This window comes from Vigna unguiculata, chromosome 11 (assembly GCF_004118075.2).
Source record: "Vigna unguiculata cultivar IT97K-499-35 chromosome 11, ASM411807v1, whole genome shotgun sequence".
Classification (NCBI taxonomy): domain Eukaryota; kingdom Viridiplantae; phylum Streptophyta; class Magnoliopsida; order Fabales; family Fabaceae; genus Vigna; species Vigna unguiculata.
The window spans coordinates 34,862,064-34,885,751 of record NC_040289.1 but is presented as its reverse complement, the minus strand read 5'-3'; the positions used below and the strand labels follow the sequence as shown (position 1 = coordinate 34,885,751).

General features: G+C 29.5%; 2 protein-coding genes across 4 annotated transcripts; both read right to left on the bottom strand.

Moving 5' to 3' along the window:
* Positions 1–3,700: 3,700 nt before the first annotated feature.
* On the bottom strand, positions 3,701–9,072 carry LOC114168868. Of its 2 annotated transcripts, none has more exons than XM_028053835.1 (10): positions 8,672–9,072; positions 8,096–8,143; positions 7,027–7,143; positions 6,094–6,543; positions 5,231–5,670; positions 4,995–5,094; positions 4,851–4,910; positions 4,598–4,687; positions 4,392–4,511; positions 3,701–4,153 (listed from the first exon to the last, which is right to left on the bottom strand). In XM_028053835.1, the coding sequence occupies exons 1-10, from the start codon at positions 8,999–9,001 to the stop codon at positions 3,836–3,838; spliced, it is 2,073 nt and encodes a 690-aa protein (XP_027909636.1). In that variant the 5' UTR covers positions 9,002–9,072; the 3' UTR covers positions 3,701–3,835. The 2 variants fall into 2 exon arrangements, with proteins under 2 accessions (XP_027909636.1, XP_027909635.1); XM_028053834.1 differs by having other exon boundaries at positions 3,704–4,153; positions 8,096–8,146; positions 8,672–9,069.
* Positions 9,073–16,560: 7,488 nt separating this feature from the next.
* LOC114169039 (ABC transporter G family member 28-like) lies at positions 16,561–23,085 on the bottom strand. 2 transcript variants are annotated; one of them, XM_028054054.1, is made up of 14 exons: positions 22,593–23,085; positions 22,412–22,488; positions 21,884–22,150; positions 21,604–21,667; positions 21,373–21,519; positions 21,189–21,223; positions 20,793–20,866; positions 19,705–20,573; positions 19,202–19,498; positions 18,354–18,842; positions 18,116–18,264; positions 17,342–17,631; positions 17,115–17,254; positions 16,561–17,028 (listed from the first exon to the last, which is right to left on the bottom strand). In XM_028054054.1, exons 1-14 carry the CDS (start codon positions 22,838–22,840, stop codon positions 16,872–16,874), a joined length of 3,303 nt encoding a protein of 1,100 aa, XP_027909855.1. In that variant the 5' UTR covers positions 22,841–23,085; the 3' UTR covers positions 16,561–16,871. The 2 variants fall into 2 exon arrangements, with proteins under 2 accessions (XP_027909855.1, XP_027909856.1); XM_028054055.1 differs by lacking the exons at positions 16,561–17,028; positions 17,115–17,254 and having other exon boundaries at positions 17,447–17,631; positions 18,120–18,264.
* Between the last annotated feature and the right edge of the window lie 603 nt (positions 23,086–23,688).

Below are 23,688 nucleotides of genomic sequence, written 5' to 3'. Positions count from 1 at the left end.
TATTCTGCATCCCTTCACAAATCATATCCATTCATGCATCAACACTTTCTCACCAAATGGTTTATCATCTTTTTCATCCTCAACAAAACTAAATTACCCTTGTTATTACAAACACCGGTGCAATAAAGATTTTTGTCCAATTATTTTCGTTATTTTATCTTAATTTTATAATCAAAACATATTGAAACGAGTTCAAAAGGATATTTTTTGACCTCGATTATCACCCGATGTCATATAAATATTAAGTTCATCGACTGAGAGATTATTAAAGTTAAATATTTTATGATTATCATTAAGGTTAATTATTATTTTTGAAATACAAGTAACAGACCATTTGAATTGAATTTGCAAACAGTGAAGATGCTTATTAGGTTAGGATAAAATAGAACTTAAAACACTTTCTGATGAATGCCTTTCAATTTAGGTCATGATAAAAATAAATAACTTTAAAATATGGGTGATAAACTATTTAAGATTTTTTTATTACGATTTTGACAAGGTTATTTACATTACATGCAATAGAAGGTGTTTTTGTGTAAAATTAAGGAATTTGGTCAAAGCAAGTTCTTGAGTTTCTATTTTTGCTCTTACAAAACATATTTTATCAATTTTTGCATGAATAAAATATGTTCAAATACTTTATAATTTAAATCTATTAAAAAAAATCTTAGTTGTCAAAACAACTCCTATTTTAAAATCTGTTCATTTGATCATTTTCTCTTTCTATTCTAATGGTGTCTTCAATTATTCTCTCCACCTTTCGGTTCCGCATTATTCTCGTCATACCCCCTTCATTTAAAAGTATGTTATCTTTAGTTTTTTTTTATAAGGATTAATAAAAACAAATAAGTAACTCAGTGAATAATTTTTTTATATAAATTGTCTTTATTAACCAGTAATTGGAAAAATAATGAAAACAGAAAAAAATATTTAATGTTTTTATAAATCTTTGAAACGACATAAAAAAAGTGTAAAGATGAAAATAGTATAAATTGTTTGTAACATTATACTATGTACAATGATAGTATGTTTTTACATGGAGTGTTGAATACATATATATACATACATGCATTGAAGTGAGAAATACACTACGTATATGTCTTGTCTATGAAATTATTGGAATATAGAAAATTTTTGACTAAAGTTATTGAGAATCCTAATGCTTTATGGAGCAATGAAGTTGGGAAAAGAATAAGACGTAATGGATAGTTAGAAATGACGTGGTGGGATAGACACTTAAAGCAATCTCTAATGCCACTCATTTTTCACTAAAATTGGTCATCACCTATGAAGACAACATATATGTTCCTTGTCACACTTTGTTCCTGTTACCCTCACATTAACACCACACTTTAAAAGAATACAAACATCTTATAAGTGCTTTCTGCATACACTTTAATCTCTCTCTTTATCGAAAAGTGTAAACTAAATTAACACCCAAAAAATTATAAAATAGAAACCGATTTAAAGAATATTTCATAATTGTGTAGATTAGATTAAAAAATATTTTAAAAAATCGAAAAATGTTAGTCTTCAATGTTTTATTGCATGGTTATAAATTTGGGATAAAATAATCTGTTATGGTAGTTCTATTTTTATCTTTGGCCTCTTTTTCAATATTATATTTATATTTCAAATATTTATTTATATAATATTTATAAAATATATATGTACGCAAATGATACTACTAAAAAAAATTTATATTTCCCGCCAATTTTGTTTTGAATTTTTTTTAGGAAATACTTATAAATTTTGTTATGAAATTTTTTTTGCAAAAAATTGCTGTCAATTTTTTTATAAAGTATTTTGTATAAACCACTATTCGTAACAAAATTTGTAGGAAATACTTACGAATTTTATAATTTTGTAAGAAATAATTATCTACAAAGAAATTACCTGCTAATTAAAATTCTTAAAAAAAATAATAAGAAAAAGTTTTTTCTTATAAATATTTTAACAAATTTGTAAAAAGAAATCTCATGTAATATGAGAATTTTTAATAATGATATTAACATTGGAGCTCATATAGAAAATGAAGAAATTAGTTCAAAAATATTATAAGAATGATGTATTGTAGTTTTCTTTTTAAAAAATAAAAAATAGAACTGTACTAAGTCCTTGACTTTGAAATACTTATGTGTTTATTTATGTATCTTAAGATATCTTTTAGAATGTGAAGGCTAAAAGGATGTGTTGAAAAAAAAATTGTATACTACTAAAATTTGTATGAAATTTAGTTTGTATAAGTAAATGTACAACGTGTGAATATTAACAAATTAATATTTTAAAAAGACATAAAAGATTTAATAAAATAACACATAAATATATATATATATATTTTAATAAAATGATAAACTGTAATGTAAATTAATTCACAAATAATTATTAATGTTATATGATAATTAAACATTATTAAATGTTTGTTATTGAATTGTTGACATGTTACGTATTAGATTCTCCACCCCTTCTACAATGCGGCCCTAATGCAATTAATTTTCAATAGGTAAATAATATATATAACCTCTACCACCCTCCTTTTTAAACTTCACAAAAAAACAAAAATTATTTCTTCAAATTGTTAAGATCGAAACACGAATTTCTCCTCTTTTCCCTTCCTTCTAAGGAATAAAACACCTCATCACTCCTCATCCATCAAATTTTGTGTTTAGAGGTTGAAATCGTTTTTACTTCTAATTTTAAAGAGAAATCCTTTAGATTCGGGAAACACAATTAGTCTAAATTTTAAATAATAAAAATATGATTAAACCATAAAATGATTATCTTTAAAAAATATAAAATTGTTTGGACAAATTAAAGGGTATGCATAAAAAAGTTATATATAAAGGTTATGTTTAACAATTGCATTTGTGTCTGAACCTCTAGCCCAGGCCCATGGGTTGTCATCAAATATTTTCTGGGTTCCGAGGTTTTTGGTTTCTTTAAATTTAAAAATAAAATATGGATTGAGGCCGAATTATTCAGAGGTAACAGCATGCATAATACTCGAAAATGTGTCAATGTTCATAGAATAAAATAAAAACTTATTTAGCAAACTCACAGTATATTTCTTTTTTCAATTTACAAAATAAAACTATGAAACTTTGTTAATTTAATTAGCAGCATTAAATTTGGTAACAATTCATATTTTTTTCTAAATTACACTTTTTGAGTTATTTTAACTTTTTCTGATTTCTTGTATACTTTTTAGTAATTACGTATCAATAGAATAAATAATATATGCACACGATAATATACTATAAGATTAAATATGTTTCTGGTCCCTTAAGTTTCAGCGAAATTTGAAATTAGTTCCTTTTCAAATTTTTTTTATCAATTTAGTTCTTCATTTTTAAAAATGCGTGAATTTAATCATTTTCACTAATTTTTGTTAAGTTCATCTAATGTTTCAAGCACATCTCATGATAATATTTGAATTATTTATACTGTTTGACACATCTCCGCTTCGCTTCAATGTTAACTCAAATATTATCATAAAATGTGTTTAAAATGTCAAATAAACTTAACAAAATTGGGTAAGAAGAACTAAATTTATTTATTTCTAAAAATGAATGACTAAATTGGTATAAAATTTCGAAAATAGACTAATTTTAAAATTTACTGAAAATTGAAGGATGAAAATCATATTTAACCCTATATTTTATAAAGTTTCGATGACTGTATAGGACTGGTGGCTCTACAAAGTTTACAAACAGAGGAAGAGAGAAAGAAAATGGTGTAGTGCGAGATGGTTCAAGAATTGCCCTTTTTTATATTTTATACACTCAAAGTTTTATTGGCTAACAAAAGAAGAAGGAGAAGTGTTACAAATGTACATTTATATTGTCAACAAATACTGGAATTCATAGTCATAGGGTATCTTTTCAACAATGGTAGAAACCTTCACAGAATTAGTATTATTGTGGCCTCTAAAGCAATCCACCATTGATTTCCTTAGAGTGCCTGATGTGGGTAACTGGCTACATACCCACTCAACCAATGATTCTATATCTGCAGCAAAATCAAGCATGTTCATGAGAAGAAGCTCTGGAAATCCTATTCTTTTCGTGCTAGTTGCTAGAATTGAAGCTTGAAGATAGTCTAGTTTTGATTTCTCCAATTCAGTTGTAACTCCATCTGCTGTGTATATCCTCACCTGCATCAAGTGCACATCATATCTCTAAAATTAGAAGCAATATCTTAAGAGGTGAAAACCAATTCATAGAATAACTCGGAGTTATAAGGTTGATTCAGGGATAAAGTTGAAACGGAAAGTGAAAAAAATTGTGTGTTCAACTCTTTCTTCCTGACGAAGTTATAGGTTTAACTTCTCGAGTAACAAAATACTAACGACTAACATTACTGTTAAAAAAGATTTGAGCCGAAGAACTTACAGCAGGAGAAGAACGAGTTCCACAACACAGAGCAAATGTAACATTAGGATCAACAGATTCAAGTCCATAAAGTTCTCGAACAACTGATTCTTTCTCCTCCCACTCACCTTTATGCTGAACCTAAACCATCAGATATATCAACTGTAACAAAACTGAAGCTTAGTTTGATTCAGTATTTAAAAGAGATGATCATGTTTATTGTTTACCTCTTTCATGTTAGAAATATCTCGTTTCCTCAATATGAAATGCTCTATTGCTTGCGCATTTATTAGGTTGCCTCCTACATTGAGGGTTGCCTGCACGGAAGTGAATTCAACATCAAGAAAATGTTTCTAACATGAAACATAAACATAAACAAATTGTCTTAGTAAGCTACTTGTCTTCTGTGAAAAAACCATGGCAGAGTTCAACATGCCAGAAACAGGATAAGTAACATGTATATCAATACTTTTAATGTACCTTGTTCATCAATGCAAGCAGTTTTTCTGGTGTGGATGGCACTCCATATTGGATAAATCCCTGAAACAAGACAATACATTAAGCATAGTCCTTCTGATCTATGTCCTGTAATTAAAATTCATCAGATTGAAATTTCTACTATACATGCATGATACAAGCATTGTACACGTTGATCCAGAATGCTAGTTTCTGTTGGTTTGTAAGGCTTTTCAAGTCAACTGTTTGAAGATTGCTCATCAAGATCCTGCAAACAACAAAAAACTAACTGTTACCTTAAATTTTGTTCCTTTTACTATGTACCTCTTCATTGTAAAGTAGAACTTACAATGGTTTCAACATTTTGATTCTTCTCATAAATGTAGATATCATCCATGCCATACCTTAACTTCCTCAGTAATGGTATAGAGGATGGACTTGAGATAAACTTGGGATCCATAGAGCTGGAAGTGAATATAACCAGGTTCTTGTAAGGACCAATGTCCCTTGGAATGGACTCTTCTGTGTTAAAGATACCATAAGGGTCTTGCTGCCTAGATTCCTTTTGCAACAAGAGGCTTGGTTTTGGGATTGACCCAGTATCCACCCTGAAGCTTCTTGAGCTTAAAGAAGAGTGCACAGACCTTGAAATTGGCCCTGATTTCTCCAATTCCATTGCTCTTGAAGTTCTCAGTAGTCTTACATATATGAAATTCAAACACTTCATGATGCTCTCAGATAGCTTGTTGGGTTGCCACTTCAGATCATTCTCTTCTGACAGAAGTGGATCCAACAGTGATCTCGTTGGAAGATCCAAGTACATCTCTGGATTGCGTTCCCGCAGCTGAAAATTGTAAACTAATTGCAAATTAGCAAATTCACACTGTTGACAACAATATCCATCTCATGTAACACTGGTTCTTATCAAATTTTTATATTACTTTATAGTTCATAGAGTAAATGATATATACAGAGTTCAACTATTAATGTATGGTCTGAGATTAGTATATATCTACAGTTTATAGAATGGTCTCTTCCTACCACGTCTAATAGTCTAATAGTTTCACATCGTCAAGAAGTTGAAATTTAAGATGGTGTAAATACTTTTTCCTTCTTCGTTGTCTATAAGATTGTATTTAAGAACAAACCATGAACTTTATTGTAATTTTTTTCACACGGTAACAAAACGCTATGGCCAAAACATATTCTGATGAAGGAAAATAAAGCTACAACATGAATGGGAAAATTGTCATGCATGCATACATACCTTGGGTGATGGATGACGTGGGTCACGCATAGGTGAGGGAGGTTTTACTGTCCCATTTTTTCTTGGAATTCTTTCATGAAATTTCACGTCTTCTTGGAACTTATTTTCTTTCTGTTCTACAGAAGTTTTCAGAAAACCTGCTTTTTCATTTACACTGAAATCACTGAGATTGTAATCACCCTTTATAGCTTTGCTTATGAAATGCAACGCCTTGGTTTCAAAGGCCATCCTTTCTTGAACACTTCTGCGAATAGGACTAGGATTTGGAAGCGGAGAAGTTGATAAGTGATTGTTAGAATTACTGAAATTCCCTTGATTCCACGTTTTAGACTTTGATTCCTTTGTCACTTCTTGTTCATGTTTCAAACCAGCTTGAAGTTGGCTTATTTGGCTTTCTAGTCTCGCAATTTCACTCTCTACCATCACTAGCTCTCCTAACACTTCTCTCATCTGCACAAATTGCATAATTATAGTTCCTAAACCAAGCTGGTGAATAATGCAAAACAGAAAACAACTATGAAATATCTTAATAAATTTTGTTTGATCTTATTTTTAGTTCAATCAACAATAAGTACATCCCTACTTACCCACTTTCTGCATAAAATAACTTCTACCCACCTAAATTGAATTGAGATCAATTTTAGGAATTCAGTTGGTGAATTTATAACCTTTATGGATATACTTAATACAGAAAAAAAAAATTCTTTTTTCAATTTTAAAGTAGGTCATTAAGAGCCCTATGCAGACATCACCATGGTCTAAGTTGCTCTATCTATTGAACCCATATCCCTACTCGATACTTCCAAAGGACTATCATAAGCCCATAGTACTTACCAAAACCAAATTTTGAATAAAGAGGCCTACCACTCTACCCAGAGAGAAAGAAAGCAAAAACAAAATAGAAAATTGTGATTGTTAAGAGAATTATACTACCTTAGGTGGAAGAAAATTGGGAATTGATATAGCTGACCCATTTGGTTTATTATGCACCATCTCCAAAATCTCATGAAACTTCTCTTCTTGGTCCAACAACCTTTGAAGCATAGCAACCTGTTATTACATAATTGAAAAAAAAAAAAGTCATGTAATGTTCTCACCATGTAGAATGGTCACATGTAGCAGTAAAAAGAGTATACAGATTTCACAATTTTGTCCCCATTAATTATATACACCTAATCGGTTGAACAGCTAAAGCATGAGACGAACGTGTACAAATTTTCCCATTTAAGGGCGTGGCTTTGAGGGTATGGTTCTGATTCAGTGCTAGTACTCTCCGTTGTCACAAATAGTAAACCTATGGTTCGAAAGTTTGTACGAAGTATTGCTATACTTTGACATAATGATGAATCCAGTGGTAGCTTTTTCAAAAGGAGAGCGACACTTTTCATTCCTACTTTGATTGACTAGTAAAAGTATCCATTACTGTTGCAGACCAACATCTATGCCTAAAACCTATATAGAGCCATACTCTACACCGTGATCAAATCAATAATTTACTTCACACTTTTGGTTATGGGTGCCGATAAATAGCACATGTTATATTAATTAACCTCATGTAGATCAAATTCTTTTGCAAATTGCAATCAACAAATCTAAGAATAGTATCATAATTATGAATTAGAATATATCTTAACGAGATTTATTATTTATTAAACCATGCTACCCATTAATCATCTACTGTTAGATCACCAATTAATATTTAGTTAGACAGTCAAAATATATATGTCTCCGTGTAAGTGATGTTAAAAATCTCCCGTAGACTATAGACTTCTTTAACATGTTTTCAAGAAAGGAAAAACTCAACTATTCATACAGGGAAAACTTATTTTTCTTATCAGTATATGAATTGAATCAACACTCATTGAAATGTTCATGCAACAGTGGAAGAGATTAAGGCAATTTAAGAGATTAGCTTCTCATCCTCTGTTTGTACAAGATACTATTCATTCTACATGGTAATTAGAATTTTCCATCAAAATATTACGTATGAATGTGCAAATACCTCTCTTTCAAGTTCCTCCCTCTTTTGCCGCCCAGTAATTTTCTTTTTCTTCTGCAAACATAGAACAAAACCGCCGGGAAAAGTGTTTTAGAACAGCGTACACATATTTTTGTTATCCGAAATTCTGAATGCAAACAAGTGCATTGCTTTATAAAAGAATACAAAAGAAGCAACACCAAAACAGGAAGAGAGAGAAGAGAAATACACATAAAACAAACCAACCACATGTGTCTTCATCTTAAACACTTAACATACGCCATGTACGTATTGATTCCATTAACCGTCATGTATATATTACATTATCATGTTTACATTCAGCAAAACAATAAACACACACGGGACAATTTTCTTGCAATAAACTATATACTCGTGATAATATTAGAAAGAGTTGAAACCTCTGGAATCACAATTTCAGTTACAAAACTAAGGTTGATAGGATCATATGTTAGGAAGTGGAGTGTAAATCTAAATCAATCTTACAAAACTGACTTGTAAGGTGAGGTTTACATCTTACTTATATATTATAAAATTATCTTATCTCTGGTACTTTCAGCTTCATTAAATGAATAGACTTACAATAATCTGCGGAGAGTGAAGCGATGATGAGAGATCTAGAGGGTCCATGGAGGTGCAACCAAGCTTGAAGGTAGCCCAACGTCTGGAAGAGACATTAAAACAGGAACGGAGGGAGGGGGTGTGAGGTTCATGGAAGTGGAAGTGTTGGTGGGTTGATGAAGGAGTGGTTGACGTTAGAGAGTGAATGAGACATAAGGGGATTTTGGTTTTGTAGAGTGTTTGAGAAGATGAGAAGGAGCTTTCAGGAGGGTGTTCGTGAAGTTGGTTCAGACACAGAGATAATAACCGTCTTTGTTGAGGTTGTGGATGCTGGTGGGAGTGGGACATCATGCACAGAGTGAAAAAAAAAAAAAAAAATAAAGACGGTGATGTTTGGTTTGGTCTCTTGGCGTAGCTTGCAATTCTGGTTTAGTTTTTGAGATTCATTCCCATCCTAAGTTCCTTTCTAATTACATCACTTTAAGTAAAGCTATCCTCTTCCTTTTTGGTTGATGATGTTAAAGGTGGTTTTGTAGCTGTAGTTTGTACTTTGTATCACACATAACTGTCAGGGGTCAATATAATACATTTTTACAGTTTTTTCTTTAATGATAATTTGACATATATTATATTTGTTTAACATACGTTACAAAGGTGAAATAATCATAAAAAATGAAAATTTTATAACTGTAAAGAAAATAAAAAAAATAAAAAGAATAAAAAGTAATATCAGATAAGTATACAAAATGTGTCACATTATCATTACTTTTTTCAAAATACAGAATCCCGTTCCTTTAAATGAAAACTTAAATTATTGTTTATTTATTATTTATTTTTCTTTGTTAATATTCAATATATTTAATAAAATATTAATTTTCAAAACAAAACTTCAAATTTCATTAACAAACCATTAAGAATTATCATTAAATATTTTTCTTTTGATAACATTTGTCTCTAAAATATATTTATATAGAAAAGAAAGTTAATTTATTTTACTTTAATTTTATTTGAATATTCTTATTTCAGTTAAATATTTTAAATTTTCTGAGTCACTCATTGAAAAGTTTCAATTTTATAATATTTAATAAATAAAAAAATTTATTATTATTCAATATATGAACTAATAAGAAAAATAAGAAGAAAAAAAAATTGTAGAGGCAACAAGAAACTAGTTTTTACTATTGGTTTCTGATAAAGAGACGTTATTCATCGAATTCTTTTAAATAAAAATTTTGAGTTAAATTTTATTCTCCCAAGATTAAGTGAATTTTAAAATTAATCACTCTTCAAAATTTTTAATCAATTTAGTCATTCATCTTTATAAATGCGTGAATTTAGTCCTTTTAACCAAATTTTGTTAAGTTTATATGACGTTTTAAATACATTTTATAATAATATTTGAATTATTTACCTATTTGATACATTTTCACTTTAATATTAACATAAATTTTATAATAAAATGCATTTGAAATGTCAAATAAACTTAACATTTTCTAAAGTTTTAAGACTAAATTAAGTCCAAAGTTTCAAAGAGGGACTAATTCTATTTTTTACCAAAAGTTGAAAGACCAAAATCGTATTTAATCCAAAATTTTTTAACAACTACAACTTTTTCTTATAATCTCATATCACATTTTTTAAATAATTTTTTATTTTTATTTTTTTATATTTCAAAAGCATTTAAAAAATGTCATCTTAAATTTATAAAAAAAAAAAATTGTGAAAAATTTAGTTGTAATTATTCACAGTAAAATAGCTCGCTGTGAGAAATGAAGGGTGAGTGTGTGGTGCCCATGCTTTGATTTCATGCTACCTCTATGTTGTTTCGTCATGCTACTCGCAGAAGCCATGATATTTATACCCAGTTTTTTCTGTATGAAATTTTGATGATTACTCAATAAAGATTTATTTTGTATTTATCTGCCAAGTTTAGAGAGAGATTATTGCAATATTGTGATTAAGTACTGGCAGTGTGAAAAATTGAAACCAGCTTTTGTTTTCCTTGTTCAATCGAAGGTTTTATATTTATGCAGAAGCTGTGGCAGATTTTGATGCAGCAACTAGATTAATGGTAATACTTAATGCGTACGATACAAATGCTCTATTTTGCTGCCTTATGAAGACAAACTTACTTTATTTAAAAACTGTTTATGAAGAAGCTAAGCTTAGTCAAGACGCTGTGCTTGATTGGAGGGTTAGGTCAAAACAAAAATGGAGCTATATATCCAGAAAGTCACGTGCAATAATAGTAATAAGTCTTAACTACTTATACTCTATGTTTCATTTTATTTGTAAAATGATATTATATGTTTATAATATAATATATTTTTTACAATATAAAGTATTATCAATTTTGTTGATATAATTAATGTTAAAAGAATCTTATACAAAATTTTGTTTGTATATATTCATTTTCCACTAAAGCTTACAAGATAAAAAGAATTGTTTTATGTATTTTGTCCTGTGCTATAGTTTAATAAGATTTACAATCCACTTATTCAAATGTTAAATATAGATAAATAATTTTTTTTAAATATCTAAAAATAGAAATAATTTTATTAAAATAAACTCAATTAATTATTTTTCTATTTGTAGTTCGAGTTTTCAATAATAAAAGTGAAGGTGTTATGAGACAACAATATTAAAATTGTACATGGGAGAAGAGAATACAAGAAAAACTATTTATTATTGAATCTAACAAAGTTTTACTTACTTCCTATTGTTGATTTCATATTAGTTCATATTTTTAATTTAGAGATTAATTTAGAACTAATAATAATAATAAGTTAACTAAAATTTTGGTAATTAATAATAAGAGACCAAAATATTAATTCACAAATCAATTATAACTTTTTTTATTAATAACAGAATAATTTTTAGTTAGTTTAATATTATGTTTTATGTTCATAATAAATTTAAAAAAATTTAATTGAGTTTCTAATAAATTCTTATGATCTATCAAGTATTCACTAAATTTAATTTTTTCAATTTGATTTCATTGTTAACTTCTTTTGCTACCTTTAATATGTCTATTAAGTGATTCAAGTGATTATTATTTTGTCATGTTACCTTGCTCAATTATCGTCACATGTAATTTTATTATTTAAAAATTTTGTAAATTACAAATTTATAATTTATGATTTTATAATTTTATAATTTTATAATTTTATAAATGTGATATATGACCAGTGGCGGATCTACATGCAGTTCTGCGTAAGCAAACACCTCCTGATTTTGTTAAAATTATTACTATATATCTAGAAAAAAAAATTGATTTAGCTCTCCTTAATTCTTTACTTTTTATTTAAAAGGTTGCTTGATTGATAACATATTAATTTCTAATTGTCCCCGCTGACTTAGGATCTTAGATTTGATAGTGAATACGACAATATGACGATATAACAATATGATGATATAATAATAAAACGATATGATGATGTGACGATATAAAGATATGACAATATGATGATATAAAGATATGATGATTTAACAATATGACGATATAACGACATGATGATATAACAATATAACGATATAACGATATGACAATATAACAATATGGTGATATGTCAATATGACGATATAATATGATGATATGACAATATAACAATATGACGATATAATGATATAATAATATGAAAATAAAAAAAATATGATGATATAACAATATGACAATATAGCGATACGATACGACGATACAACGATATGACGATATGACGATATGACGATGTGACGATATAACAATATAACGATATGACAATATAACAATATGATGAAATAACGATGTGACGACATAACGATAAAATTATAAAATTTTAAAATTTTAAAATTATAAAATCATAAAATCATAAATAATAATTATAAGTATTAAAATTTTAAAAATAATAAAATAATAAAATTATATTTGGCGACAACCTAATAAGATGACATAACAAAATAATAATCATGTCAGACACTTAACAACTACATCACTTGATTACAAGAAATAAAATTTAACAACAATTATTCAATTGAAAATTTTAAAATTTATTTAATATTCAAGTGACCATAAAAATTGATTAGGGACTCAATTTCAAATTCATCATGTCCTTAAAACATAATTAAGCCTTTTTAATTTATAAAATGGTCTAGCATACCCAATATAATAACTAATTAATTGTTATCTCTAAATTTAATTACTATTTAATTAATTATTTTCTTGTAGTATTTATCCACTTTACAACTTGTTACAATAATATAATAACGTGTGTTAGGATTTTAACTTAAAAGTAAAATAAATATAATATTATTATATTTAGTTTTCTAATGTATTTGATTTGGTGGATGTGAGATTATCATTTAAAATTAATTATTTTATAAACTTAATTTATATAGATAAAAATATAAAATATGTTAAAATTATTTCAAAATTTATTTTTTTATAAGAAAATTTAATTCGTTAAAATAATCACCAATAAAGTATGTTTTTTGAACTTTTTAATATCATTAAAATTTAAAAGATAAAAGTGTCAATTTAAAATTTTAATATAATTTATTGTTAACCTTTTCTGGAAGAACGGATTGTTGAATCCTTGTGGCGTAAGTTGCTAGAGATCTACGGATCTGACACATTAAACCGAAGGAACCACGCGAGACCCAAAAGTTTGAATTCATATTATTTTTAAAAGGTTTAAATACTTTTTCTTATCCTAATTTTTGTCAAAGTTTCGTTAAATAAATTCTAATTTTAATTTTGTATTTAAATAAGTTTTAATTTTTATTAATTTTGTTTAATTAGATTCTTTTCTGTTAACACCATTTAAATCATTAACGGTTATGAATAGTGACTGTTATGTGTCACTTCGTGGATTTTTTTATTTTTTTATGAATTATTTTTGTTTTTCTAATTTTTTTAAAACTTTTTTTAAATGTCAACGTGTCAACCCAGCGGCGTGTCACGTGTCAAAGTCAATGTTCTATATTCAATTTGGTCCTTATATTTGTTATTTTTGTTCAATTTAGTTCCAATTTTTGTTAACATGAACCAATTTGTTCTCTCTCTAAATTGAAACCAAATTTAATTTTTATATTAAAATTCATATTTTTTATTAAATATTTTTATATAATATATTAAAATTCACATCATTATAACTTTGATATAAAAATTAAATTTGGTCACATATTCAATAGAGACAAAATTGGTCATGTAGAATATTGTTTTATCGGTTGTTTTTTCTGTCATGTAGAATATTGTTTTATAGATTTTTTATGCAATTATTTTTATTTTTTACCTCATTCTCATAAATATAATTTTACCATCGTAATTGTATAAAGATATTTTATTTCTAGTAGTATAATCATTTAATCTCATTGTCATGAAGTTGAAAAGATAAATGTTCAATGTTTAAATTTGAATTGTTATTAATTTAATTTTTTTTGTTTGATTTCATTCGAGTAGTATATTATAATTTTATTAATATATAAAAAAATATTAGTATTTAGAGAAATGAAGTAAATAGATATTTGAAATATTTTTAAACTTGGATAATTTTATATAATTATAAAAAAAATATTTTATCAACTTTATTTCATTCACATTTTCAAAATTAATGGATGTTTTTGTTGTTATGAAATTTTATTTATGCATAATTTTGTAATACTTTATATAATTATTTTACTTTTATTCAATTGTCATTTGATACTCTAATTTAAAATTTATCAATTATCATTTATATTTAAATACCTTATATTGAATATGTTCTTTTGATATAAAATACTTAATAATTCATATTTTTATCATAATTTATTTATAAAAATTAATTAAATGATATTGAAACAGTAAAAATGAGGATACAGTCATGAGTATGAGTATACCCATTATCGAGTGGAGATAAGAATGAGATAAAAAAAATATATGGGTATGGGAATGATAAATATAAATTTTAATTTTGAAGATGAAGATAATACTACTAAAATTTTAATTTTTAGTGTTAGTTAAGGGTGTAGTTTACTGACGGTTATAACCGCCACTATATTTATTTCTGTCAGTTAGTCATGATACATACACACTATGTCTACTAATTTGTATACACATATACCTCGTGTTCATATTCTACAACCCTAAAAATATAGTACGGTCAATAATATGTGCTTTTATATCAGGTACAATCATCGCAATGGGCACAAACTAATGCACAAAAATGAGCTAATGAAATTGAAACATAAATATAACATCATTATATCATACACATATCATTAACATGCATATGGATGAAACTAACTCATATATAATCACACATCATATCATGATTAAATATAAGAGATCATCCGAAAGATTACAAACTATGATAAACATGTTCCACATGAGGTTAACACCTAATACATACTGGAATCATGTATGGGTTCACAATGTCAATGTGATGTAAAACATCTATCTAGCTAGATGTACACATGCCACCAAGTTAAATGTAAACCTCTTTTAGCTTTTTAGCACTTAAAACCTTATATATGTAACTAGACAACAATGAAGTTAGGATATCTCTATTAAACGAGTCTCAAGTTTATCACCACAACCCAAGGCCTAATAGGGAATCCATCACCACTCATTCAAGAACACCCTATCCAAACTCAAACCTTATATACTCATATGTCAATACATTTACATGTATATAAGTGATCCAAATAGGATTTATCACCTACAAAAGATCATCCATAAGTGATCCAAATAAGATCTATATATGTCATACATACATCATATCATGCATTTTAATGTTAATAGTACGTGTATATAGCGTATATACAACCAAATAAATAAACATTATAAAAGCATTAAGCATAACATAAACATCATTATAATTTCAATATGTCATTGCTTACGAGCTCCTCCTCACTTTAGTGAGCACATGAACATGCCCAAGGCATCAACTATTTTTCTTGTATGTGTTAATTGAAATGATTATACTTTATATGAGAGTAGATTTTGTTGGCAACGAAGTAGAGATGGAAATGTGGGACAAACCAGTGTGTAAACATAACTTCAATTTTGTTGCGTAACAAATAAACTCAAATTGCACAGAAATAAACATCAAGATAATAATATGTCCCACAAGACAACGAAAGTTTTCTTATAATGATGTCTTAATTCTAAACAAAGGTAAAAAATATAGAAAGACGTCTCAACTTGAATGAAAAAGAGTAATATTAATTTTGTTATTGGAACATGATTCTTATGTTGTCCTTTTTTTTTCTTTTGTTTTTTCTTTTTTGTTTTTTCTTATGTAACTTTGCTCTTCATGAATATATCCATATATCTATATAAATACAAATTTTTTTGTTTCTAATAATAAAATAGCAACGAGACACTTGTATATCTATTTTTTACTTTTATGATAATAAACAAATTTTATAATATATAATTATTAAAATTTATATTAGTTAAAAAAATATTACAAAATTAAATTATGTTTATAAGAGTAAAAATAAAAAGAAAAAAATCCCGAAACTTTACTTTTATCGATATAAAATTTACACGTAAACCCAATTCTTATTTTAATTATGACCTCATCATAGCAACAAATGGATCATCAAAACTTTAATTACATCCTTAAAACAACTATTATCAAGAATTTTCTTTAAAACAAAAGTTGACTTGGTAGTGAAAGAGAATTATATTTATTCAGACAAAAAAAAAGTTGAACCTTTATACGAAGGTTAGTAGCTCTAACTTTTTTAAATCAATGAGTGGCTAACATCACTCATTCTTTTAAACTGAGATGCTAAGTTCAATCTTCTTCTTTTTCTTGTTTAATGAAATGGGTTATTAGGTTATTATAATGTGTTCACAAATCCACACTAAAAAGTGTTTTTACATAGCACACGTATATTATCAGTTTATTACCACCAACCATTCAGGAAACTGTACTTGAAAGATAGAAGAATAAAAACCTATACAAATTAATTGATAATGTCACCACTAACAGAATGATGGAGTCATGAATGATAATGTTAAACTCAAAATTGTTGAAGCTTAGTCTTTTATGCACAACTTGCTCAATAGCAAGAACAACGCAATATTGTTATCCACACCTAAGACTTATCAAACTAGCTCTACCAAACTTTTTCATGTGATGTTACTTTACATAGTTGTCGGGCACAGACCACAAGTTGTATCACCGATCAGAGTTGTGGACAAAACATCTTTAATTCGCCCAAGATGAAACTAGAGGGATTGGAACTGTTGAAATTACTTCTTTTGGAAGGTTATCATGCAGAAAAATGCCAGCATGCGACTAATTATTCCCATCACAATAAGAAGGCCTAAGCATTGATACCAATGTTTAAGATCGTACCCAGAAGAATAAAGAGCACCACATCGACTAATTAACCAAACTCCAGCATATCTGCATGGGAGAAACTCGTCTTAAAATAGCATATGGAAAAGAAAAAAAAAAAAGCCATAGTTTAGCATCTGATATATAAATCAAACCTTTTAGCATTTGATATTACAAATGCTTCAAGAGCCCACTTAGTGTAGCACAAATCTGACAGATATTTAACATATTTGCTATCATCTTCATTTTCATAGGTTGCTACTAGAGTCAAAACTACTGGAAGTAACGCTGACCACTGCATAATGCAACAAATTACTTGTAACAACTAAAATTAGTTAAGACAGAAAAATCACCTAAAGTGAAACCAGAGTTAAAAGCTTACCAGTTGGGCTGGACCTGGTTGTAAGAAGATTGCTAACACATAAGCTATGCCAGTGACACAATAGACTAAACATAGTAGAACAATGTAGTTATCTGTGACTGATGATCTTGGATTGTTGAAGAAATAGAACATGGAAAGATAAACTAGTGGCTTGATAATTGTGCTAAAATGGTCAACAGTATCCTTTGATAGAAAGTAAGCCAAACTACTCATGCCTGAAGAACTTTCTCGCCAATAGTGCAACTTATCCAATGAGAATGATCTCAATGCCGCAATCTTAGAAAGGAGTGCTGCAAGTAAAGCATCAGTTACATTACAAAGTAGGTAACCTGACATCAATAATAACAACAACAACAACAAATTGCTAGCAATACACTCATTTCAACGAATTTAGATTCTCTATTAAGTTTTTCTATGTTATTCCTCTGCTGTATCTTCAAAATACAATGATGACCATTGATTTTGGAATTTTAAAATATATTAAAAAGATTTTTAAAGTACTAACATAATATATTTTTAATGCTAAGTAGAGGACAACACAGAAAAGACCCAGAGAATCTAGACTCCATTTCAACATACTTATTATTAGTAGTACTAAATGTAATTCATTAGAAATCACTTTAGTAGATGGACCCCAGTTCATATTTAGTGAGTCACAGTATTTTGTGATTTCTAATAAATTTCAATCGATGAGGAAGGTGAGTTCAAAAGTATGTGTTGTTAAAGAGTGTATTACTAGCACTTTACACGTTAACAAATTCATATGAAACTTACATACTGCTATTACTGTGTATGTGTAACCAGTTGCTCCAAATGATTCATCACTCACTTTGGCAAGTGTACCTAAGCAAAGGCCAGCTAGTAGCAAAATCAAGAAATCAACAGCCTGTGTTCTAGCTTCTCTTAGTCTTTGCTTACCAACTCTGCAATGAACCAAAATCAAATAAAAAAATAAAAAAATAAAACTGAAAACTGATTGAAATATTCCCTCCCTCTTCTTGTAATTTATTACCTTCCAAGAAAGTACTTGTATTGGTTGAACACTCCAGGTGTAACCCGATTGGACAGATCATGTGAAGCTAAGAAGTTAATGTGAAGGATATCCTTCTTCATCTCAACATTGCACTTTACATCCTGCCAAAGTTCTCCAGCAAAAGAAGGTGCCTCTTCTTCTCCACCAGCTGCTGCTCCACTTGATGAGCCTTCACCACTTGGGGCTGACATTCCTTCAACACTCTGTAGCATATCCATGGGCACAGGGTACCCATTATGAAGCATCCATCTCACAGGTAGTTGTTTGTAGGTCACTCCTAAACTTGGGCTTAATTTTACTATTCCTTCTAAAATGTCAATGAAGTAATCTGGAGGGTTGACACGATCGGGGACATTAATGCCCATGCTTGAGAAATACTCTTCCACTTTGTTCACTGGTCCATGATACACTGTAAGACCTCCTTTTGCAAGCAGTATAAAATCGTCAAACATCTTGAACAAGGTGTAACTGGAGACCATGGATGCACAAAAAAGGCATTATTTTCAGTAGATGACACCATTGTGTGATATATCAGGTACATTTTAAGCAAACTCACAGGTTAGACTAGTAAGTGTCTACCACTCTAGTTCGTGAATTTTTCAAAACCTTTATTCAGCTCTAAACTTTGAAAAATGTCATTTGTTTATCTTTTTATACTGTATTTTTTATTAAGAAGAGAAGTGAGTGACTTTTTGCTGTCATGGATTTAAAGAGGGTCTAGAAAAGTGGAGGATTGAAGTAACCAAGTCTTAGAATTCCAAGAGACTAATCTTGGGGGGTTCACTTAAGATGTGTTTTGATCTGTGTAGAAAAATTGTGAAAATTACCTCGGTTGGTGAAGGACCATACATATGTTTACACCTTCAAGAGCTTCACGTCTAAGTGCTCTAAGAAGTAATTGAGAAGATGAGCTATCCAAACCAGATGTGGGTTCATCCAAAATTAGAAGGGAAGGTTCCATGACCATTTCCAATCCAACGTTCACTCTCTTCCTTTGACCTCCAGAGATTCCTCGTTTCTCCACTGTTCCAACTAAAGAATCTCGTATTGCCTGTAGACCTAATGACTCAATGACTCTTTCAACCACTAACACCTTTTCTTCTTTTGGTAGATCAGCAGGGAGTCTACAATGACATACAAATAAAAAAGTTAAGAGAAAACCAGATGGTAAGAAAACGTGTTCAATTCAATACACTCATAAACGTTTTATCAACAGAACTTGTGAAGAAACGTAGCCAAATAATTAACCTGAACATGTTATACATCGTACTTGTTTGGCATAAAAAGTCGTGCTAGAGAACAAATGTGTAACATATATATTATAATATACCTGCATCTAGCACTGAACCATAAATTCTCCTCCACTGTCAAATTTCCATGCACAATATCATCTTGTGGCACAAACCCAATGATTTTCTTGTATGACCTGATAGAAGATTCCTGACCATTTACATGAACTTGACCAGTTGTGTGACATCCAGTTGCTTTTCCAGTTAAAGCAGAAAGAAATGTTGTCTTGCCAGCCCCAGATGGGCCCATGACAGCTGAAACTCTACCAGGGTATAGTTTACCGGTTACACATCTCAATAAATGTTTGTTTTTCCCTTTCAAAGTGAGGGTCAAATCTTTAAAAGCAACTTCAATGGTAGGCCTCTTCCTAATCTCAATGTCACTAGCCATTGAAATTACTCCAGAAAAGGTTAAGTTTTTGTTTTGTTCTGCTAAAGCCTTTTCCTTTTCAATCTGACCATATGCATACTTGAAAATTTGACTTTGAGTATGCAATTGTTTGCCCCTTGGTGCTTGCTTTTTCGCATTTTTATCTCCTATCTGAACATTAAAGCCCTCTGGATTATCGGGGTTTTGCTCAATATCATTTAGTATTTTTGAGAGATTGTTTTTATCCTTTTTCTTGCCTTTACCAATAGGTGGTATAGAAGAATCTGAATGTTTAGAACCAAAACCTTTCAACTCTGGCTTCTTTGAAGTTTTGCGTGAAAATGTACGTGATAGTTGCGATTGTAGTCCTACTGCATGCTTTTTAGCAATATCTTTCGCAGATTTCCATTTTTCACGGGCTTGGGATTCCCTCACACTTTGAACAGCCCTCTCTCGTGTATTTGCTTGTCTTCTTTCTCGAGTTGCAAGAACTTGATCAGAACAATTGTATATGATAATAAGCAAAAAACACAAGCCAGCCTGTGTTGAAAAATTAAGAGTTAGTTCTATTGGATCATGATGGACCTGAAACCTAAACATGCTAAAAATTGTATCCGGAAATTTTTGAATTCCCACACTCTTCATTGCCTCTAAATATGACATAGAGTTACCTTCAAAAGTAAAAAAGAAAGACATGGAAAGATAAATTCTAGCATTAAAATATGCTTTCTAAAACGAAAATGTGTAAATATTACTCACAAAAATCAAGACACCATATGCAGTAATATTTTGATTCGCTGAATTAGGCTCACAAGTTGCCAATTTGAAACACCCTGTAGAAGTTAAAGAGAGAGGCAGAGAGAGAAATATTCGTCAGAGTTATTTCATGCCACATTTCATACCCATGATGTCCAACAAATATATTGCTTGTAAAATTAAAGTAATATATCAAAAGATTAAGAGTGATATATATGTTAACATGTTTGTCAACTCCTTTATTCGTTAATACTTGACTCAACTAATAACTCACCTGCATTCACATTGTACAGATTTCCTTAACTTTAGAATAGAGAATGAGAATGGCCACACAAAAAATTGATTACTACTAAAATCAACATAGAAACATCAAATAATTAATAGGCTTCGACAACTTACGCTCTGGAGAAGTAGAACCTGTTCTGCAATAATACCTATAATTCATATATAAAAGTAGTTTAGAATATACAAATGAGTGATAAAATAAGAGTTAAAACAAGTGCTTTATAACAGAGTCTGCAAAAGCATATAGTAACATGATAAGCAGTTAGAAAGTAAGAGTTTTAGGTATAGATATTAATACCCCTTATTGCAAGGATTTTTTACTATTGTAGAGGGACAAAAGGACCCTGATGAGCAGAATACCTCACTGCTACTCGTAATATCTGCCCAGATATCTGCCCCACCACAAGTATGGTTAGGCTTTCCAGGAGGTAGCTGATAACGATATCTGCATATTGATTCTGTTGATAAATATTAAAGTGTGCCAAAAACAAGGATGTAGAACGATTACAACTAAAAGGGAAGGACTTACGGTTCACATACTCCACTAGTTTTATTGAGTTGTGCAAGAGGACAATAAGACCCCAATGGACAAGCTTCAGTAGTAAACCAAAAATATGCAACAAATGAATGAAATTAGAACATCCAAACACATTCACATGACTACTTATATACAATTTTCTTTGATTTGAACCTGTCAGAGTGTTGTATATCACATCAATGGACAAGGCCAATAGCAGATAGATAGACAGATAGATAAATAAAAGCAATAACTAATGGTATGATGTTGCTGTATGAACATAAATGCTTACGTATCATGCAAGTGAGACCACGAGGGCAAAAGAACCCTTCACAACAAGGTAGGCAATCTACAGATCTAACAGGTATATCTTTCTTGGTACTGTCAACATCTACTTTCTGATTAGCTTTACAACCCCATCCAGGTTCACAACCATTAACCCATGAGGTCAAATTACAATTTATGTTGGGCTTCAAGAAGTTGGATCTTGACTTCCCACTAAAACTTTGGCCATAAGCTAGTATTTCTGCTTCTGTGCACATGCGTTGTGTAATATCTCCTAAAATACCCAAACAAAACACAAGTTATCCCAAAAACTTCAGAAAAAACTTAACAACTTGACAAAGATTCATGCAAGGTGTATCAAAAAATGGTAATAAAAAGGTTCCCAAAACAACTTTTTCCCTGCATCATCATCAATACTGACATGATCATTCATATGGATTCTTTGTGAGTATATGAAATTTTTTGTGCATTTATCATCTACACAATCATCTCAATGGAAGTCTAATGTTTAACGATGAAAGTAATTTAGTAGAACCTTTCATTTGCTGGGCACAGATGGTCAAAAAGGTGAGATCTTTGCTGAAATTGAATGCCCCATTCCAATCAGCGTCCCTGGAGGAAAACAAAACGGCACATTTGAATCGACATCATTTAAGACAAGAATAAAGGTATTTGTTCACAGCTTGTGATGAAAAAACATTCATGATGGGACTCACACATCAATTACGCAATAACCCAACTCTTGTTTTATTACTTTCTTGAACACAGTTGTATAATTGGACATGCCACGATATACTTCTTGGGCGAATATCTCAAGGCCAGCACCACCGGCACTACCACCTCCAGCGCTTCCTCCGGTACTACTCTGGCCAAAAACTAGCTTTGGCCCCACAACGAAGCTTATTAATACAACAAATGTTACAAAAGGAACCTTCCTTGTCTGGTTAGGAAGATTCATCATCATATATATTATTTACAATGTGGAAGATTTATTAGTTTGTATCAGAAGAAAGGGAAAAAACTATAGGTACATAGGGTTGGATTCATGATGAAAAGAAGCATAATAACAGATAGAGGCTAAGATGACAATGGAGGATTGAGAACCAGAATGTAGATGGAGAGAGAGAGAAAGAAAGCGCATGAGTTGCGTATTCACATTTTCGTAAAGGAAATGGCGACAAAGAGGAAGAGTTTGCTATGTATAGGGAAACAACATTTGCCGATATCATGATTGAGTACATTTTATGTAACCTATAAATTCACCGATCAAAACCAATGTATACAAAAACATATGCATTTTTGCTAGGATGGTGTTGCAATTAAGACAAGTGTCACACTCATAATTAAATGACTCATTTGTAACTTCACACTGCATCATATTTTAATTTTCACTAATACTACCATTTTAACATCTTTCAATCCAAAACGTGTATATATATACTTTTAAGTACAATTAGGCACGTTTATTTTTATATAACTATTTTACTATTAATAAATATATTAAAGCGGAATTAATAATATATAAAAAATAAACATTAGTAATGATATATAAATTTTCTAGTTATGCACAATGTAAAGTTTACTTCTGTGTATATAGTTCATTTGGAAGTATGCTTTTATATGAAATTTTTGTTCACGTAGAATGTAAATATGTATCCCTGGATTTTAATGTCAATGAGATTATTGTATGTAAAGGTATGATTTCATATATCTTTTGTGAAAAAATCAAAGTTCCATGTCACACGCGGTTAATGTTATTTAAATATCAATACAGTTTAATTTTTCATTATAATGTGAAACAAATTAATCTTT

Bases quoted from the DNA above. Each gene is read 5' to 3' on its own strand.
- LOC114168868 (XM_028053834.1), bottom strand. From the start codon at position 9,001: ATGATGTCCCACTCCCACCAGCATCCACAACCTCAACAAAGACGGTTA. The intron at 6,544-7,026 runs GTAGTATAATTC...CAATTTGTGCAG, and splicing joins CCAATTTTCTTCCACCTAAG to ATGAGAGAAGTGTTAGGAGA. The intron at 5,671-6,093 runs GTATGTATGCAT...TACAATTTTCAG, and splicing joins CACGTCATCCATCACCCAAG to CTGCGGGAACGCAATCCAGA.
- LOC114169039 (XM_028054054.1), bottom strand. From the start codon at position 22,840: ATGATGATGAATCTTCCTAACCAGACAAGGAAGGTTCCTTTTGTAACA. The intron at 18,265-18,353 runs GTAATAAATTAC...GGTTCATTGCAG, and splicing joins TACAAGTACTTTCTTGGAAG to AGTTGGTAAGCAAAGACTAA. The intron at 17,632-18,115 runs GTAAGTTTCATA...CTTTACTTGCAG, and splicing joins ATACACAGTAATAGCAGTAT to CACTCCTTTCTAAGATTGCG.